The following is a 22,899-nucleotide window of genomic DNA, read 5'->3' as shown; positions in this document are numbered from 1 at the left end:
TCATTATGTAGAGTGAGATATCCTGAGCAGAGTGAATCGGAGTCGATCCATTGACTGAGGAATGAGGATATTACATCCCATTATGCAAAGTACTACGCCTCTTCTTTGTATCTACTATGAATCATTACAGAATAATTACTTTCAAGAATCCCATGTACGGGAAACGAAGTGTGCAAATCCGTCTCTTTAGGCATTTTTCTTCTTGCACATCGATCAACTCGTTTAAGGAGTGAAGTATGTTAATATATTATATAATTAAGTATTACTTAATTGCGTTATGATTATATTGATTACAATTCCTCGAATAACCTTCCACGTTGGATTAGACAATAATTGGAGTTTCTATGGTATATTTCTATTTATGCATGTGAATAGTAATTTTCTGTTACAGAAGTTAATGGATTTGATGGCATCTAGAAGTTTCTCTCTATGATACCTATTACGTTCATCCTGTAGTTATACATAGATAATGCATTTGTGTAACTAAAGAAGGTGGGAGTGAAACTACTGAATTAAGAGAGTTGTTAATATCAGCTGCCTGTTATATGATTTTGAGGGAGAAAATAAGTTACTACTCTAAAGAGGAGAACCTTCTACATTTAAAATTAAATTAGTGGAGGGAATATATTCTAACTATATTTAAATTCATATATATTTATTTAATTATCAAGTTTTAAAACATTTTATACCAAAGATAGGGGAGAATTATAATTTAAGAGGGAGATGCCCTACCACTCATTAAATAATGAAAATAAGAAGAAGAAACAGCACACACATCAACTGTTTTTCCTTTTCTAATTGCTATACTTAGTTTTTTCCCTACTAGGATCCCTCCTTCAATTATACCTTAATGATTCATGGTAGATACAAGAAAAAATATTAATTAAGCTTTCCTTAATGAAATGTAATCTCCTCAGGCCTCATCCCTAAAATCCACTGATTGACTACGAGTCCCTCTCCCCCATAATACTTCATAATAGAGAAACCCTCAAACTTCTTTACTTTATGTGTCTTTCCATTTAATTTCATGATCCTCCAAGGACCTAATTGTGCGAATATCCTGAAAAAGTCGGCATCCCCCTCATACTACTACCATAATATACTATTTTCTTTTCAAAGTTATTTGATTATTATTAAAAGGTTGCGAGGATTGAATTTCAACTATCCCCTCTCTCTGTCTCCAATTTCGAGATAGAAAGAGAAAGTATGACGTAAGTATGATTTTTTTATTATTATTAAAAATATCCTGAAATAACTTAGTGAGTAACATAGTTTACCTTCATGCATCAAAGACAAGGAGCAACATCAATTCGTGCAAACAACAACGAAGACAAAAAAAAAAAAAACAAAGCCAACCAATTGTGTAACAATTAATTTTGATGTTGCAAAAAAATTAAACCTGTATTAAAATATCTTCTACGTCCTTTTTGGCTATAATAACTTTACTCTCAGCATTTCGCAATTTTTTGAGACTACCTCTACAAAAAGACTTCATGGGATCATTGCTTTTCTGCCAACAGCCTCTTGTAAACTTCATCATGCTTTGCTCAGAGGATGGATGATGTAATCCCTCGCATATGGATTCATTTGTAGTATTTGATAGATTATAGACGGAGGAGCGTTTATCCATATTTTGATTGTCTCTTGAAAAGCAAAAGGAAACGGTGTTGGCTCGTTTAAGAATCCAGCCTGGACAATTGGGTCGCTGTCTTACTACATTTTTGGACGTTTTTGAAGTAGATTGATCCGTTTTGAATGATACTGTCTTGAATAATGAAATAAACATGAAGGGATTTTATTTAATATCTACCAATGGGCTGTATATTTAATCAGGGCTACGGAGTCAGAGTCTTTTTTGGTAGAGCCGGAGCCAGGAGTCGGAACATTTGTACCGACTTTGACAACTAAAATTATTATAATTGATGTAAATTATAACTTACATAAAATAATCTAATGCATACATTGAGTGTTTGCAAAGTTTTTTTTTTTATATATACAAGGTTATAAATTATAGGTATTAATTACTATTAATTTATGAAACTTGAAACAACTAATTTGTAAGTTTATTTTACAAATTTTCAAAGTGTTGTATATATACATGCTCTATTAGGTTGCATAGAGAGTAGCCACTAGCCGTGCAAGTCTATTACATTATAATCCTGTGAATGGTCAATGTCATCCGTGTAAATTGTAAAATTTCAATGAGAGGCTGTCTGTATTGTTTTTCTCCTTGTTACAAGTCCATTAATTATGTTCAGAAACTTATTAATGTACTAGCAAGAGATGTAAGTCACATAGCTCTTGATCTATTTCTTTTCTTGTTCACTTTATTAAATATCTTATATTTCAAATTATTCACTACATATGACTAACAGCTATTACCGTTTTGCTCCTTATTTATTCAGTACACTCCATTCTTGGAACCGGTCCTATTGGTCCTTAGGACTCTTGATCCTTGGACGAGTCAATAAGACTGTTAGTCCTTGGGATATTTCATAAGAATGTCAATGGTTTACTAAGCCAAATATGATATATAGGGGCGTCCGCAAGGGGTAGAATGAAGGGGATGTAGCCCCACCCCAAATTAAGGAATTTTTCTTTTTACTAGAAAATTAAATATTTGCTTTTTTTTGGGAAAAAATTCAATTTTTTTAGGCTAACTATTGATTTTTGAATTTTTTTTCTCCAAAGATTATAATTTTTGGATTTTTTTCCAAAAAATAAAATCCAATCCCTCTCCAAAATATAATCCTGCGGACACCTCTGTCTGCTTCTTTAATAATTCATAAGTAGTACAAGACTGGACTTCGGTCCTCGGTCCTAAATAAGTACCGATACAAGACAACTTATGACTATTTATATCTAATGATGTGTCGGTCCTTATTTTTTCGGTCCAGTCTAGTCTTAGGACCGGTCCTATCAGTCCTTGTCGTTTAGACTGTCAGTACTCGAACGGATTAAAAGAAAAATGCTGAGTGACGTCATTAAGGATTGAACTTTATTACTTTTAGGACAGATATGCCGGACTGAACTGGACCAGATCATTCGGAAATAAGGACTGCACAACACTACCTATAGTTATAAATTACATCTATACTGATGGTCTCTAAACGCAAATGACTGAATACTACTTATATACATAGGCAACATAATATATAGTCATAAAATTGTCTGTAGCAGTCGGAGTTGTAGTCAGAGTCAAATGTGGAGTCGGTGACATTCAAAATACTGGAGTCGGACTCCAGAACCCTGTATTTAATGAATTGACAAACTATTATTCTATTACCTCGTTGCAAGTATTTCCCGATATCGGAGGGGAATTAACATCTTTTTCCATATTGTATCCGTTGTCTTATTTCTCATTCATGTGCAGAGTACTCACTGTATGACTTAATTATACTTATTTGAACAAAGAGAGGAAATAGAGGCCTAGAACCTCAATATTCTTTCCATGGTTGGATACATTCAATATGCTATGATTTGCGTGCACTAGGTAGAAAAGTAATAATTACTTATGTATGAATATGGTACGACATACGTTATATTATGTAATAAATTTGTACAATAGAGTGGTTTGTTTTCAACTTTTTTTAGAAATTTGATTACGGCTAGTTTGGAAAAGTTGCCAATTGGTAAAAAAATAACCTATGCAAAATGTCATCTTCCTACGATGTCATCTTTAAGTAGCACATCTAGTTCAAGGTTTGAAAAGAGAAAAAAGTTCTTTATTTCGTCCATAAGGATTAAAATACAGCTTTAAGCATTATTTTGCATTCATTAATTATGATAGATATTATTCTAACCCATAAAACCATTTATAAAGTTTTTTTCTGAAGCTACCCTATAGTGAAAAAAGTTAGAAGAACTTGAGTTATCAAATTTGGTCCAAAGGACAATTTTAGAAAAAAACTTTCGAAACAGTTTTTATAGATCGAAAAAATGTCTATCGAAATTATTTAATGAAAATTTCTGCAAATGTCTTTTTAGTACCTTTACTCACTAAGTAAAGAGTCTTTGCATTTTTCATAATTTGATCGATATATCCAACCTATGAAATGTAGGACAATGAAATTTTGCATAGGTAATTTTCCTACTATATAGCAACTTTCCGCACTAGCCTTGATCTAAATTCGAAAATCAAACTGCTCTAATGTAGAAGTAGATTGATTTAAATACTAAAACCTATTCCAAGTTTAGAGCATGTACAATACATAGTCCGGTTTGATTTTAAACTTTTTTGGAATTTTGATTAAGGCTAGTGGAGAAAAGTCGTCTCATAGTATGACAATTACCATTGCAAAACTGCATTACCCTAAGAGGTCAATGATTAAGTCATACATCTCCATCAAATAATGAAAAAAGGCAAAAACTCGTTACTTAGTGTTGAATTCGACATTTTTAGGAATGCTGAACAAAAATAGAAAAAAGACAGATTCTACAACCCTTTTTACTTTTTGAAGAAAAAAAAAAGTTGAGAGATTAGAAAAGGAAAAAGGGTTGATGCGTGTGCTCTTTCTTCCTTTTTGTTCATTATTCCATATGTCGTCGTGGTGTTAACTTATCCCTCTCAAGTAAGCATGATTGTGCATATTGCGTGTAAATTGTTTTAAAAATGAAGAAGAGGGGTGATTATCTTTTGATTAAACTCCACGTCTCGCTTGTGTTTTGCAACCTAAAGTTATGAAATATACTAACTGGATTCCGGTGTCAGAACAAGAAAATATTATTTGGATCAATCTATTATTTCAATATTCTGTATTTATAATATATTGTTATTATTAGTTATATGATTACAATGGTTTAATTTTGTATATTGAACATATATGTATGATGGTATATTTTTTATATTATAGATTATATTTAATTAAAGCCTTCTTTTTTAAACTTGGAGCTTCAAATATATTTCGAAATACCCTACTTTGTCGTTTCATTAGCTATTATTCTGAGAATAAGGTTCACAATGAATTACAATTTCATGGAGTGTGACGTTTTCAAATCTACTGTAACGGATAAAAAACGTCTAAGTCAATTATACGAAGTATATCTTCATTAAACATTTTGCTAATAAATACTTTCGTTATATCCTCAAAAATCATAATAAAGCAGGCAGATGATAATCACATCAGTATTTTAAACAATGATACCATATGTTTCCCCCTCCCCCCTTCTCCTTGCACGCGTTTTTCTCTACAATAATATCAACTTTGCTTATAAGATACTTCTAATTAGAAAATCCGTTTTAAGTTAATTGTGTGTTGAGTCAAGGTAGTCATCATCCAGTCTAGTATGCTGAACCCCCCCCATATTCTTGTTTATCTTTTTCTCTAAGATATAGGCACTCCAAGTGTCCTTGAGCAGTACCAACTCGTTTCTTTTTCTTTCTTCTTTACAACAAGAAACAACTTTGCCCATCCTCCAAAACATTCTTCAAATTGTCAGGGTGACTTTTTGGGTTCCTTTTTTTTTAGCATAGCAGTGAATAGTTAATCATTTTTATTGATGCTTATAAAATTATGTTCTCACTTGTCAGTACACGGCCTATGTTATTATGAGGGATGTTCTATAGAAAATCAAATGTATTTATATTTGCTTTTTTATTTCCATACCATATCTTCATTATAGATATTATATGAAGCAATCAAAATTGAGTCGTTTGCTTTTAATAAAGAAGTGAGTTTTATTACACTAAGAATATTTTAAAATACTCCACATCAATAATAAAAAAGTGCAATAGTCTTTATGGTTTTGTTCTTTTATTTAAGTATGCGTATGGCTTTTAAATAACCAGGTATGTTTATGCATCATACAATACGAGTGTACATGAACATTAAAATATATAAAATAATAATAAAAAAAAATTTATTTGAAATCTTTGTCGTTGTTTAAGAAATCAATTCAAGGCTTAGTGTTGTGCCAGTTCTTATTTATTTGTCCCGGACCCGCTCAGGTTTGGGACCGATCCTAGCAGTCCTTGGGGCTCATCTTTAAGACTGTGGTTAAATAAGAACGGACAAAACACTAGTCACGTTAGCGAAGCCTGAAAGTTTGAAAATTTGAAAGTGGGGATCCAAATCATAATATACTGATGTCATCAGGGGTGTCCACACGGTTTAGAAAAGGGGCATGGCTGTGACAAGGATTTTGGATCCTAGAAAGTGGGGAAGCTTTTTGAGGGAATGTTTTTGTATTTTCTATTTTATAAATGCTCAATTTAACGAATGACTATCAATGACGTCACTCACTGTCACTTTGTTTACAAATGAGCATAAGTAAACATTGCTCATATCCAATTATTAGGTGGGTAAATGCCCCTGGTCAGTACAGGTTTAGGGTGAGAAGGGCCTGGGAAAGGATATAATTGTGTAGCCTATTCTTTGATTCTCCTTTTCAAAATTTGATTTTTTTCTTAGAATTTTTTTTTGAAATCTTTAATATAAAAAAAATACTACTACTAGAATTGAATACGTAATTCAAAAGATTTTGGCAATGACCATCTACAATTATTATCACTCCTGAACCACAAATTTACCGCCTCTTCAAAACATCCACTTTTTTTAAATGGATTTTATAAATTTTGATGTCTTTTGGTTTCTTTATAAAAATTAAAATTTTGTCTTGTTTTTTTTTATTTAAAAAAAACTACAACATAAATATAAATTCCCTTAATTTTCCATGTTACATCATTGTATTCATTTTCACTTTACATGTAACAAGTGCTACAAGTGATCCAACAGTTTATTCTTGAATAATTAATTGTTATTTAATGTGCCATATGAATGCTTAAAAATCTATTGTTGTCTTGATCATAGAAATTACTTCAACTTACAATAATTTTTGCTGAATGAGTTTCAAATTCAGGAATAAATTTCGAAACAAAACAAGATATTACCACAGTGGACGACAATCAATGTCAAATGTTATTTATTCTATGAAGATTTGGATGTTCAAAGAGCCGTTTCAACTGATATATGAGGGAGAAAAAGGAGTGAGAGACATTTAGTTTATAGTAGTTTAAGTCTTGGCGTACAGAACCTTGAAGTCTTGATTTACTCCTTTTTTTCAGTATTAATCAAATACAAAGAAAATGAGGAAAAAATAGCAAGAAATGACAGTCCCTTATCATACTAAAAACTTAGAAGGGCTACCTATATGGCACTAATCCAGTAAAGAAACTTATAGAGTTATAAAGAAGTTTAGAGATATCGAACCAACGGCAGCAACAAATGACAATAAACAATTCAATTTTTTATTATTATTACTTTTTGTGTTGAAAAAAAAATTAGATTAGTTTTATTTACTCAAGCTAAAGAGTTATGGATACCAAAATTTCAGCCGATTTCGATTCCAATTTCATATTAATATTATGAATAAAGGAAATTAATAAACAAAATGATTTTTTTTTAATGTTTAACTTTAAATTAATTTGGGTTTCTCAAGAAAGTTCATAAATTCCTACATCAATCATAATTATGATAATAATTAGTTGTAAATAATTTGAAATTTAAATGATTTAAAAAGTTAGTTCCTCTCCTTTCTCAGGAGTCAATTTTTTCCTAGTTGGCTCATATATACATATATTGCCCACACTACTGAATAGACTTTCATTTTCAATATATGGACCTGAATTTTTTTTGCAGGTGTTTAATATTGCAATTGTTATGGATTAAAGTTAAAGAAAAATGAGTTTGATTCTGGGCCCTACATGTAGGAGTACCTAGTCTTGACCTATGCTATGATCCTCACCTCCTTATATTGGTTGAGCATTTGAAATACTAAAATTATTAATTTTGTAGCTTGTTTATTGATGACTATAAATAAATAAGCACAGGTATCGGTGGAATCGGTGTTATTGAGCCGATTCCTATAATCCAAAAGATACCAATTTTGAGAGATTCCAATGCATCGGGACACCCCTAATTAAAACCTTTAAATAAAACATTATTTTAATGTAAAAAATCTAGACTTAAAAAATCACAATGGTTCCATAGCTTTCCAAAGGATTCTATTTTCTAACGAAAATGTTTGATTTAATTGCTAAATGAGTAGTTCATAATTCTCCATGATCTACGTAACTCTGAATATTATTTCACGTTTCAAATCTTCAGTCCCTTTAAAAGAAACGGTCTTTTATAGAAAATATTTTCTGGATTGTAAGAATTTCAAATTTTTCTCTAGATTTAAATCTATTTTTTAATCAATATATTACATAAATATGTAAAAGCACCACAAATGAGTTTTTTTTTTTTTTTCTTGAATTCCCAATCCTTTTCCTCAAATTAAGAAGGGATAAATAATATATAGCTTTCTTTGAAAACTTAAAACATTTTACTAGGAATTTTAATTTTTATGTTTGCATTCTATTTGCTTCTTACAATGACAATGAATGAAACTTGTCAGTAATGTCTACTAATCGGTGGCATTTTGTAGCTCATCTGTTTTTTGGAGTTGACAACCTAATGAGATAATTTTATTTTCCTAAACTCTTATAGTTATTATCTAATTCCAAAGGAGAGTGAACCTCCTTTTCTACTATATAAAACCTATTATTGATATACATACATATATATAACTGGATTGAACACTTGAAGAGTTGAAGAGTAACTCTGAGGATTAGTTGGTGAGTTATAATTGTAAGTCCTTATTTGACTCAAAGTAGAATAGAGCATTTTCACTAACGTTCTAAATTACATCATAGTTAAAAGTGACGTCATTTTTGGGGTTTGAATGTGATAATTTTACTACATAAAATGAACAAATTTCCAATAAACCTTCATAAAACTCCATCAAATGTCGTTATGAAGTTATTAAAAAGTACATAACATTGAGTACTACTTAATGCCAATGATAAACGCTAATGTTGGAATAAAATCAAAGTAATATGTTCTGAAAATCCCTGAAAGGCATGAATTTGTACAATTTTTTAAAATTTTTTATTCAAATACATTTGAGAAAAATACAGATCTTCTTGTTTCCATGGTAATTGTTAATTTAAATCTACAAGAGGGAAATTAGATTGTATGATGATGTAATAACATATTGTTAATACATTTAGGGGTATACATATATAATAAAACTAGGCAACAAAGGGAATCTTTTTTTATAGACAATAAGTTTTTGCTCCCATTTTCATTGTTTTAAAATTTGGTTATTTAGGCCCCAAAATTCTTACCTATATCCTTTTTTATTTCCTCTCCCTCCCCATCATCACAGCTGCTTTTAGCTGATCTAATAAAATGTCATGGCAGCCAAGCTCCTCTCCCCTCAAACATTCTTGAAATTGTCAGTTGAGTAAAAATGTGAAATGTAAGTCACATTTTAACCCTTTGGTGTTATACGGTGTTAGTTGTTACTAGTAAGTAGGATCACTTGAGCTATTGAGGGGCATCCAATATCTGGTTTTTGGATTTTTTGAAAAAATCAACAACTTTTCAGAAAAAATTGATTTTTTTTAGAAAAATTCTTTAAAATTCCGTAGTTATTCACAGGAAATGATTTTTTTTGGAAAAAAAAATAGAAAAATTAAATTACAGTTACTATATTTCATTAATGTGAGAACATTGTTATTTCTTCGATCAACATTTCATTCTAGTATACTTTAATACATTCATAGAGATAAACCTTTCTATATTAATATAGATATTAAAAACCTGAAAATCTAGAAAAACCTCGCCCACACCCCTCCCCTTCAGAGACTATGTTTCCCTATATCAGTGTTCCAAATATTGATTGGAAGACTTTAAATTAACTCTTGTTAAGCTGTCAATTTACGAGTATTATGAATAGTGATGAAAATCCTATGTATTTTGGACATGTTAAAAAAAAAGAAATAAAAAATAACCATGTTGAACCTCACAATTTTAAGAATGTTTTGGAAGAGAGCACTTAAGCTATCATGCCGTTTTATTAGATCAGGTAAAATCAGCTGTAACAAGGGAGAAGGAAATGTTACGTATTATTGTGTTTATGTCCAGTAAATCTAGACGGGAACTATGTCCCGGTTTTATTTTTTTGTGTACCTCAGTTTTTATATTCAGTGTGTATAGTAAGTTTTTTTGATATAGTGCTTGATTCACCTTTAAAACCTTCGTACTTAAGGGTTTCACTACTCCGTATTGTGTTCCCTAAATCCAGTAGTTAAACACTACAGAAATATTCAAAGACATTACCAAGAATCCTTAATTCTACTCTGAGTGCCACAAGGACTTACAATTATAACTACGCAATAAATCCTCGAGGTTACTCTTGGTCTTTTATGAGGACATACGAATGTTCAATACGGCTTTGAATATAATTGAACATAGTCGAGAAGGAAGTTCAATACTCAGGAGTTAAATAATAATGACAACAGGTAAGGAAAGGAAAATTCATGCTTCAGATTATCAATTCCAAAAAAGAAACGGGCGAGTTAAACAATACACACGATTTAAATCCCTAATTATGAGCTTACGGTAGTACTCAGCAAGCCTCGAAGTAGTTAGGAGTCGATATTCTCATATTACTCACGTCGTTACTTTTATTGTATCCCACCACCTTTTTTTTTTATTTATAAACAACCTATTCCTCTCTTAAACTATTTATTTCCGAAAACTATCATAATCATATTAGTTCGCAACAATTTTTAAAATGAATTACAAATATATATTTATATAAATGTTACCGGAAATATCTATAAGGCATTATATAGAATACATAGGTAATGTACATAATACCTGATGGTGTCAGGCAAACTATATAATAAACGATTTTTTGTATACTTTTCCTCGGTATTATTGTGTAATACCAAACTATTACATAGAATACTAAATAACTGTTTAGAAAAAGTAATAAATGTTGACAAGATGGGATTAGATATCTTTATTATGAATTAGGCATTTAAAATAATAAACCTTAAAATGGATATTATATCCATAAAAAATGATAGAAAGACTGAGACTGAAAATGGAGAAGCTACAATAGCACACTATTATTTATTTTTAGAAACAGGCAAGACCAGAATGACATCTTCCGTTACGTTCATAACAACAGCTACGAGGTTACGCGATTCTATGTTGTGTATTGGAACTCGTACCGTTCTTTTTCCTCCCCTGTTATCTGAATGCTGGTTATTATATTTTCAGTGTTTCCTCAAGATCTACATCTTGAAAAATGTCGTTTGGTAGAAATAACGTTGAAAGGCCAACTCTTGCCTTGCAGTTGAATATAGTAGAGCTTCGTATGGAGAACTTTTAGTCCCAGAATGAAAGGTTATATTCTTAATAAGCATAACGAATCTTAATCTCTCGCTCCGACAGTTGTTTTTTGATCTTTCGTCCAAGTGTACAACATATTTTGAATGCCCTGATAACCTAGTTTGGCGCCAACCACTTTGTGAGTGGTTTGGCTTCCTTTGGATGATTTTTAAGACCGGTCAGTACTTTGTTAGACTATTTAACACTCTTTGTCCAATTTAGTTAATGCCAGCTGGGTGAGTATGTAATCGAAATATATTGTTGATTACAGAAAATAATTTAACGCGCACAAAATACGTGTACCTATGCACTATTCCTGACTTTGTATTGTTATTCACAATTTGTAATTTATTTTTATTATATACTTTACCAATATGTGAACCCAGCATTATATATAATACCTAGGTTATGTATAAAATGTCGTTTATTATATACTTTGCCTGAGACTATCAAGCGTTATATACATTACCTAGGTATTATATATAATGCCGGATTTTCATACTTTGCCGGTAACATAAATATTTAGGTATGTTACAAGTCTGAAAAAAGTATAAATATGAATGGGAAAATCGGCTCTTACGTCACGTATGGAGTGTCGCTTCCCATAAATACCTCAATACTTAAAATTTATTTGCCATTTACTGAGAAATCCGGAGATTCTTGGTGCAAAATTATATCCCTCTTCTCCTTGAATCGCATGTACTCAGAACTGGTTTCTTAAGACTGGCATGTTAAATATTACGCACGGAATTTGTTTATCACCATTGCACTTAAATTATGGATATCTTCTTTTTAGGACTGCCGTAGTTTCAATATTAGAACCTACAATTTCCTAGATGTGAATTGCACAAGGTTCAGTGACCAAAAAAGAATGAATATAATAGAAACATGACACTCTCCTCATAATTTTTTAGCGTCTACAAACTTCTTCATCTAATAGAAACTGATTTTGTCTATTAATTTATATATTTTTTTCATTAATGAATAGAAAAATGACCCAGCTTTCTTAAATTGAAAAAAAATATTTATCAATAAAAAGGGTAATTTTTAGCCCAAAACGTCAAAGTCATATTATAATAATATTATAAGAAAAGTGTATCAATACATTTGTATTTCTATATGATAGCCAAAATTTCTTCATAGATATAATAAAATGGCCAATATATGTGCGACGGGGAATGAACAGGGAATGGCGTTCCTGTCCTATCGGAAGCAAAGCAAAGTAAAAGTATAGTATAACTTGTTTATTTATCAAAAAGAATAATTTATGAAATAGCCACGAGTCCATGACGTATCAAGTGAGACGAGAGAATCGACAGAAGACAACAAAATACATAGGCTTTTTTTATTAAGTGAGGTAACACCGTATAGTATATTTTATTACACAAATAGCCAGTGCTCACTCTATAATTTTAAAGAAAATTTCAAATTTGCAGCTATTTAAATAAAGTATTTCCAACAAAGAAGGGGAAGTATTAATTTTATGGAATAATCATTCATAGCCTTTTCCTAAAGCATTATTCATACATAGTTTTCAATAGATTAAAAAATCAATAAATGTTGACATTTAATCCCTAAAAAGAACAAAAGTAGAGTTGATACATCAAATTACAGACTGCCCTGAATACATCCTATAAAATTCCAGAGGAATACTTAACAAAATAATACCTGGACTTCTTCCACTCATAATTTCAGATTCTCAAATGGGTTCATTATGAATAAAAGATTAGAAAATATTCGTAGCTCAATGTAAGACGCAATAGACTTTGCTAGCTGCAACAACAAAGAAATTCCTTTGATTCTATTATCCACAAATGTATCTTTTAGGAATTAAATAAGTATAGCTTCTCTATGGTTGTAACTATTCTCTGAATTTCATCCTCTAAAATACCCTCCACGTACGGGCATAGCAGATATGGCCTTAGCCCTCCACTCAATTTAGATTCGATATCAAGAGCTCCTCATCTGATTCTCCTACCCACAGATGATTTGAAAGTGTTTTAAATGTCCAGGAGAGCAACTATCTCTCCAACTATGAAACATCTAAAACAATTTACAAAAGAAATCCGGTTTAGAAGTTCATGAGAGCGACACAGTTGTTATCATCTCTAATCAGAAGGACTTTCACGTGCTTTAAATATAAGAAAAGCAGTATGCTTCTTGGACTTATGATTTCATATCTTGATATGAAATCTTATAAGCTTAAACTGTGAAAAGGCTAAGAACAGTCAAGAAATCATAGATTCTGCTTGAAAGGCTGTAACACAGTACGACCATCGAACGTTTTGGTTATTCCCTGGTAGTGCATCTTCTATGGTTTACAACATACACAGAAGACGTGAAAGATAAACTCCAGCCTATTCAAACTCAGGATATATGGCGAAATGAAAATAGTTATATGTCTTCACAGCTTCATTAGATTGGAGAGTTGGCTTGAATAATATTGAAAAGCGACCTGGAAAACGTAAACTTGAGTTGGAAAAAGAGGCTGAGGCTAATTACGACTTCTGGGCAGCAAAGTTAAAGAGTAGTTTTGCAAGGTTCATTGGACACAAATTTAACAAAAGACTATTTATGGGACCACAACAACTTTTTAATATCACTGATAAGTGGTGGAACTTTTGGAGGGCGATAACTCGCTCATGTAATTCTTCTATTAGATTAGTACTCCCTCTCTTGGCTTCAGATGAACCGATGAACTATATTCCAAGGTTTTATACAAAGGAGGTCCTATTTGCCAACCAAAAAAAATCAGCTTACTTCTGTTGGTCAACTCCATAAAAAGTACGTAAAGAAGTGCTCCAACGCGTTTCTACAAGGTAACATAATTATTAAGATTATAAAAAGACGTAATCGTTGCTTTCTTTCCGCCAAATCCCTTTTATATCCCTTTGGAGACCGTCCCTTAAAGCGAGTTTTTAATTTAATCAGTGGAAGCCTTAGAAAGGAAACTCCAGCAAACTTTGTATCCAAGGTCTTTGATACCGTGCTTATAAAAATGTTGTCAAGGACTTGAGCAAACTCTTCAGAACCCCTTTCGCAAGTCAAAAGGAGAAATGGTTCCGCTACAGGATGGCGACCTCTTCGTTATTCACCAATAAATCTTTGAAAGAAAAAGAGATTAAAAATTGCTCCTTCTGCGGCTTGGAGAAGGAAACCTCTTTTCATTTATTTTACGAATGTCCGAAAGTAAAGCACGTGGTATGCATGACTATGGGACTCTTGGAGGCTTCTCCTAAACTGATGATGTCATCCCCTTCCTATAAAAACTTCAACAAAGTAGAACTAATCCTTCAAAAGTCCTACTGATTATCGACCCCGCACGCTCAAACAAGACCATGATTCATAGAAGCCTCGACATTTGGTCGGAAAGGGACATTATCTTATAGAAAAGTTTTGTGAAAAGGGAATATACGGATATACTCAATGATCAACCTGCTACATAGTCTACGCTCCTATTTAGGATCAGAGGTTTTAGCTAGTTTTTATGTATTATCTACAAATAATCAAGCTTTCATTATATAGTGTTTTTTTTTAAAGAACCGATTTTAAGTCGTGTATTTTTAAGCTATTTTTTACGATATGTTCGGGGCTATGGCACTTTATAAATAAATTATTGTTCATTGGAAAAAATCAATAAATATTGACGGATATATACTTAACTAGTAAAGAGTTACCCGGCGTTGTTTGGTGCAAAGAGGGACTATAATCGCATTGATAATGGTCAATGTTTATTTTTATAAATGTTTAGACCCCTTCGGTGCTGAAGAGTATTATAATATAGCGGCGCCTGTATGTAATATGAAATTTATTATTATGAATTTATATTAAAAAATTGTGTTATAAAATTCAAATAACATATATGCATGAAAGAATTTGTCTAGATGAGAATTCCATCTTTTTTTTTTTCAAAAAATTATTGAATAAAAATTCGCAAAATTATAAATACTAGTTAATAGGATTTATTTTTGCATTGCAAAAAGAAAAATATACCTACAATTTTTTTTTGTACTTGCAAAAACAAAAAGTTGAAGAGAATAAGCTCTTTGAAAAAATAATCCTCAATAACTGGTTCATTTTTTCAAATATTGCAAACATTATATAATAAAATGTTGAAGAAATTAAAGAGACTCTATTGTACTGTTAGAGTACACATTTTCTGCCTTCAAAAAACCCCTTACCTTCCAATAGAACATTTATTAATAATAATCATTTATTTATGGCTTAAAAACTACCTCCCCATGTTTGTCTAGTTAAGCTTTTTGATAATAATACTATCAGTTAATAGTTGTATTTGTACATATTCTTTTTATGATAAAGTTATAGCTAGGTATACTTGTCTTTGATAGACAAGTATACATACTGTACATATACAGGGGGGGTTCCTAAGTACTGTAACTGTACTTTTAACTTCAAATGAAGCTTGCTGAACTCATATAAATTTAAAGACATCAATAACAAGGTTAATAGAAATCATAACGGGTATTTGACTGATGTTTGAGTTCCACTGACGTTTTAATATTGACGTCATAGTAGATGAGTGGTTGTGTGTTTTGTCAAAATCTGTTTTTCTTGTCCAGCAGTAGAAAAATATATTAATTAGAAAATTCTAGCAATAGTGACGTCATAGACTATGAATGGTTGCGTGTTTTGTCAAATTCTTCCTGTCTTGCCCAGCAGTCGGGGGTACAATACATCAGATTGAAAATTCTAGCAAGCCCGATTACATGATGGTCTAACCTGTATTTCTATTAACCTTGATCAATAGTAGGACTTGGATCGTACGCTAAACCCACAGTTCGATACGAACTGCAGTACACCCTTCACGGTAGGTATGCAGTTCGGTAGGGTAGTTGGTACTTTTTTATATTTAATTAATGTAGTTTTTAAAAAAATTTCCGATATTTTATTATTTGATAATTTCCTTTCTGTACAAATAAACGTAAGTTCTCTACAAAAAAATAAAACAAAGCTTCATACAAAAAATGCAGTGGTTATATAATATATTATTTGCGAATTTATAATATATATATATTTTTTTTTTTTGCAAAAAGATGAGCCTATCTACATTTTCCAGTAATAAGTAAGACCGATTAAAAAAATTATTTCGCTTTATACTGATGTACTTATAATTGGGAGGTATCATTAAGCTAACTTGGAAACATTGGAAATAGTTATTCAAATTATCCCTCCACCATACCACTGGCACGCCACCCAACATTCTTTTTCGTCATGTTAAAGTTTTTTTCTGTTGAAGTTATATGCAATCTCACAAAATGATTGCTTTTAGATCAAAAAAGGATCTATTGGAAACAAAAATCAGAGTTATTGATAGTATAGGGTTCAATCGGCCTTTCGGGTAATGTGTTCCCTATCTTTTTGGCTAGGGGTTAAAATGACCAACATTGAGTACGTGAGCAACGTTCTGGAGAAAAGTCTCCAACGATGTCCCCATTGCTACTTGAATGAAGATATTTAACATGATGGTGCTCCTTCTCACACATCCAATATGATGCCAAAGCGGTGTTAAACTCTATTCTCTAGCTTTTGCATCAAAAAAATTAAGCTTTTATCTAGTCCAGATTTGAATCTGATAGATTTTGGAATATGGTTGATTTTACGAAGAAATTGTCTACAAGAATCCCTACAAGACTCAAGTCTGTAATTTTTGCATAGGGCGACCACTTTAAATAGTTTTTCGCCTATTGATATGACATTGAGTAGTTTTTATGAAAAATTTTTGGTTATTAATTATAGAAATAAAAAAAATTATATTTAATTATTCATTTTAAAGTATCTAATGTCCACCCTGTATATCTAAATAATATCAGGCATTATAATTTCTCTAAATCATTCTTTTTTTTTTAAATTTACATATACAAGGTGCAACATTACAACATTCTCGTTTATAATGTGTTGCAATCAGACATATAAGTATTAGTCCAAGTATATGTGGTTTCCTTCTAGAGCAAGGGTCTATTTTTTTATTTTTTTTGAAATACTGTCAGTCAGTATCATGCGTTGCAGTAGTGAGGGATGTATATTTGCCATCTAAATATTGCCACCAAAAATGGTCTGAGAGAATGTTATTTAAAATAACTCTAATTCAAATTTAAATACTGAGTTTTTAGGTGCAAATTTTACAACTCCCAGAATTGTAATAGCCAATAAGGTTTACTTAATGAATGAGATATTGAAGGAAACCTTGGAATCGATATCTACCATGAAGATGCAGAATAAGGGGCTTCCGCAGCGGTGTGAGCTGGAGGGACTGTACCCCCTCCAAATTAAGGAATGTTTGATTTTTACTAGATTTATTTTGGTTAGGATAAAAAAAAATACGCAAAAAAAGGGGTAATTTGTTGTTTTTTTGATTATATCAAATTGATTTTTTTCTTTTAAATGAAATTTTTTCTGAATATTTATGATTTTTTGATTTTTTTCCCCCAAAAATTAACGTTTGTTGTGTAAGTAGATTTTTGAAATTTTTTTCAAAAAACAAAAACAAATGTGAAATCAGTTGGATAACGACGAAGAATTTTTAGATTTGTGTTTCCATTTCTGAGGGAGATTTGTCTTTCTAATTAATTTTTTTTATTTTTATAATGGTGATTGTCAATGGTATTGTTGTTTACCAATTTTTTTATTACTTAATTGAATACTGTCACGCCACTATGGGGAAAATATAATTTTTTAGTTATTTTTAATTTCTAATATACAAAAACAATTTTTCAATTCATTATTATAATTTGTAATTTGGTAAATTATTTGAACGAAAATAACTCCACAAATAACGTTGTTAAGGAGTTAAAATGGATTTTAATTGATTTAGTGTTCTACAAGATTTCTAAGTTGGTGCAATTTGTCCAAATCGGATAATTAAAACTGGATATATTTTTGTAAAAACTAAAAATTTTAATACCTTTGCAGAATCGACTATAACTAATTACTAATCAATTAATAATAATTTATTAGGCAAAATCTTCAACAAGGATTTTTCCCAAAAGGGGAATTAACATTTTTTATTTATAAAACTTGTTTTTTTGCCTTTTGGAAAAAGCAAGTTACGCTTCTATATAATATATACAAGACTAAAAATAAATATGTACTGAATTTTAAATTATCATAGATATACGATTTATGATCATGAATTAATCATGAAAATATTATACACGTATGTTAGTATGCTTTTAGTTATGTATCTAATATCTAAAATGTGGATATTGGAATTATAATCTAATAATGATAAATAGATAACTTAAATGTGCACTCGGTAGAGTGCAAAACCTCCAACTAAAATCAAATTGAGTGTTGTACCTCAATTTGTTTCCAAAGTTATGATCGATTGTCCATTTTTGACGTTTTGCCTTGCCTTGACCTCTCAAAATGTATTGCCCTTTAACTGTGACCATTTATAATTTTCGTGTTAAGTTTGATCAAAATCAATTCGTAACTTTTGTCATAACTCTGGTGATTAACAAATAAACAATCTAAACAACAGGGCAAAAGCAACAACTTTTTTTTTTCATTTTTTTACAGCTGTTCCCAAAAAAATTTCAAATATCAAATTTTTGGAAAATAATTTTCAAAAATCCATAACTATTCACAAAAAATTAAATTTATAGGAAAAAAATTTGAAAAATTAATTTTTTTGGAAAATAATCTCAAAAATTATTATTTTTTTTTTTAATTCATAAATCCTCATTTGTTTATAAAAAAATTGCAAATATTAAATTTTCGGATGAATATTTCTAAAATTTATACCTATTCACAGAAAATTTCTAATATCAAATTCTTTGTAAAAAAATTTCAGAAACTAATTTTGTCCGAATTTTTTTTTATATCTTCGGCTATTCACAAAAATTTAATCTATTGGGAAAAGAATAGAAAAATTAATTTTTTGGAAATAAAAAATAGAAAAATGAAAAATTAAATTGAATTTCAAATATTGAATTTTTTGAAAAAATATATTATAATATTAAATTTTCTAATAAAAAAAAAAACACAAATTCTTTCATTTGGGAGTAAGGGGGGAGGTGTTCAGCCACTTCAGCCCACCCCCAACAGATGCTCCTTGTATTGATTTTTAAAATAAATATTTTATAAGTAATAAATGAGATTGAAAACAAATCATTTTAAACTTGGACGAGCACGCTTCTTCTTCTATATTTCCTTGTATCCAATAATAAATTCATCCTTTTTATTACGTGAGGATGGAATACTTGTCAGTTATCTATATATTTTCTTTAATTTCACGATGAATCTTTAATGTCTACTTTTTTCCTAGCGTTATTTAGTCGCAGTAAACCTTGATCTATATTAGTTAGTGATGGGAGGATTACCAAAAAAGTCCTGATGCGTTAAAAGTTAGAGATTCCGATTTTTTTTTAAGAAAAATTTCAAAAATAAATTTTTTACAAAGAAGGAAAAGTTTCTTAAGGGGGGGGGGGGGCCATTTTTTCCATAACTTTTAAAAATAATAAATAATTGAATACCAGTAATAAGATAATCAATAAGAATCGAAATTAAATTAAACATTATTGTCCTATTACTGATTCCAGAAAAAACGCCTGTTTTTCCAATTCTCGATTCTGATGAATCGTCCCATCACTAATATTAATATTAAATCTATCAAAGCCTGTCTGTCGGTATGTATTTTTTTGAAATAAATACTTGATCTAATAAATAATAAAACAAACGAGCGTGCACGTCATATTAAAGAAAACAAAAAAACAGTATTTGTATATAAATTTATAAAAACTGTAGTTAAAAAGGAATGAAATCTTGCAGGGGTTTAAGTGAAATTATACATCTTCAAAAAGACAAAAAAAAAAGGAAGTAGTTTATATATATATATATATAAATGAATGTGGCTTTAAATGATGTTTAGCAACTAGCTAAAGTACTCTTTGGCATATCAAATTATATTAAATTTATTTTCTCAAGGTGTTATTAATATTATTTTATTATTAAAGAGGAGAAATCTAAGCATTGAGTAACTACGTGCAAGTGGTCTCGTAAAAAAGGACGTGTAAATCTAAAGATTTGTTCAAGAATTATCATTCATATTATTGAAGCTAAGTTTCTCTAATTGTCGACGCTTAAAAACTCCAAACAAATGACAGAACTTTACCAAAATAAGTATATAAATTATATCGGATTATACATAGTCATGGTAATCTGGAGCATTATGGGGGATGTTAAAAAAAGCAATAGAAAATCAACAGGGACACTCAAGAATCTTTTAGAGAAGACTATTAGCCGTAATGACGTTTGATTAGAACAGCTACAAGCAGTGCTGACGAAGGGAAGGAAGAAGGAAATAAACAAGTATTATAATTGAATGTAGTAGAAAAATAATTTAACTACTCAGGAGTTAAATAATAATTACAACACCTCATGCATCTTTACTCTTCAGTTTACCAACTCAAAAAAAAAGGTGAGCTAAAAAATACACCTGATTTGCATCACTAGGCTTATATTTAGAGGTAAAAGCAATAAGGAACAAATTCAAGTAGATTTTTTTTTATAACTAGACGTGTTATGAAGATATTTTGTCTCGTTTTTGCTTAACCTTTCTAAAGTCTTGGATTCGTTGATAGCCAATATCAAGTGAACTAAATTAATATCTAAATCTTGGATAAAGTGGTCTTGATCAGATCAGAATAAGAATGTCTAAAAAGCGTGGCCAATTCTTTGCTAACATAAATATATTTATAAAAGGTGTATAATAACCTTTGGTTTGGTTTTCAACTTTTTTTAAATTTCGATTGCAGGTAGTGTATAAATTTCAACAATAGCTTTACTACAGAAATATCCTTTTTAGAAAATTTATAATTGAAACTATTAACAAAAAAATATATTAACCCCCAAAGAGTCCATAACCCCTTGAACTCTGAATTTCTATGGGATGAAAAAGTTATGGGAATACGACGACTTTTGGAAAATTCATTTGAATGAATTTTTAAATATAAACCAATGTTCATGTTGAGATGGTGCTACTGAAATCGTAAGAAAGTTTGATTTATCTTTACAATGGGACATAGCAACTAGAGGTTGCATTAATAAAAAATGTTATGTGTTCCCTAAACTCGGATATTGCAGCAGATGTTACCTTGACAGATTTTCTCGTGAATAAAATGGCTTTTGTCTTTTATGTGTTTATTTTTGTAAGAAACAATTCAGTGGAGCATCCTTTTGTTCCCTTTAGACGGAAAGTATGTTATACAAGTACTTTCTACTTGAAAAAATGAATGCACATATATTGTACACCAACCTTAACACCTTTCATCGCATATTTGGAACAACGCAGTATTAAAAAGAGTCACCAAGAAAACCTAAAGGCAATTAAAAATAGGATGTTAACTTCAAGCGATAGATGGCTGAAATACAGAATACTATCCGGGACATTTGAGGTTGCTACCAAGTATTTTAATTAGTGATGGGACGATTAAAAAACAACTCCGATGCCGATTCTTTAATATTTTAAATTAATGAAAAATAGAATTTGGAAAAATTAAATTTTTTGGAAAAAAAATTTCAAATATTACACAATTTGATTTTTTTTTTCCCAAAATCAAAAAACTATTCACAAAAAAAAAAAACTTAGTTATTCACACAAAGTTAAATTTTTTGGAAATAAATTGAAAAATTAAATTAAATTTCAAATTTTTGGAAAAGAAAAATTAAAATATTAAATTTCCTAGTAAATAGCAAAAATGTTTTAATTTTGGAGCGGTCTTTTTTTTTTTCATAACCTCAAAAAGTAGTAAATAAAAATCCCAATCGCAAATTATAAATTATTTTCTTGATACCGATTCCAGAAACAACGCACTATTCTCCGATTCCGATTATTCGTCCCATTACATATTTTAACGAGGAACAGGGAATTTGCTTCTGTTGCTAATGTATAACGGAAACCATCAATCTCATTTTGTGGGAGAGCCAATGTTTATATAAAAATTATGGGACGCTATTAAAATATATAATAACTTATTTAATCAACAACTGGGCAAACAATATCTCCTCTCTACTTCGAACAATGAAAAACTTGATGCATTTCTTATAAAAACGTAATAAATTACGTACAATAAATGAAAACAACGTCGGTAGAATTTGACATATTGTTAATCTTTACACGAATGTTTCAGCAAAAATTAAGACTATTTTTTTATTTCTAGATATTTATTGTAAATATTCTTGATTATGGTATATCTTTTGATTATATGTTTTACAAATTATTTTTCTAGTATATTATATTGCATTATTAACAGATTGTAAACGTTTAAATGCATGCCAATAAAAAAATATCAACATTTATAAAATTAACAGCTGCAGAAACGAATGATTCATAAATGTGTATAATGAAAGTATACGTTTTAGCTGATAAGAAATAAAATCAATAATTAAAGTATTAATATATAATGTGTATAAAACAGTTTTTTAGTAGTATTGATTAATGTTTCGAGTCCAGTTTTTTTTTTTTTTTCCAAAAATATTAATTAAATATTTGTTGTTATTTCTTTTGACGATCATGTTTTAATCAATTCTTATATAATAAATTTATAATGGTTCTACATAATTACCAGAAATGAATTAGAACTCTCCTTGAAGAACTCACAGATGAATTAAATGTTTTTCAATGACACAAGACATGGAAATGAAATGTGAA

At 30.1% G+C, this 22,899-nt stretch overlaps 1 protein-coding gene across 1 annotated transcript in view; it reads right to left on the bottom strand.

Annotated features, from left to right (window-relative positions):
* LOC121128098 (uncharacterized) overlaps window positions 1-22,899 on the bottom strand; it is a 25,505-nt gene extending 2,606 nt beyond the window's left edge. The window contains exons 1-3 of the mRNA XM_040723666.2: window positions 22,814-22,899; window positions 3,287-3,489; window positions 1,400-1,765 (exon numbers count right to left, since the gene is read on the bottom strand). Coding sequence (XP_040579600.1) covers window positions 1,400-1,765; window positions 3,287-3,337 — 417 coding nt within the window. The 5' untranslated portion in view covers window positions 3,338-3,489; window positions 22,814-22,899. The remainder of the gene's footprint in view (window positions 1-1,399; window positions 1,766-3,286; window positions 3,490-22,813) is intronic.

This window comes from Lepeophtheirus salmonis, chromosome 13 (assembly GCF_016086655.4).
Source record: "Lepeophtheirus salmonis chromosome 13, UVic_Lsal_1.4, whole genome shotgun sequence".
Lineage (NCBI taxonomy): Eukaryota > Metazoa > Arthropoda > Copepoda > Siphonostomatoida > Caligidae > Lepeophtheirus > Lepeophtheirus salmonis.
This window is presented reverse-complemented; position numbering and strand designations above follow the sequence as displayed.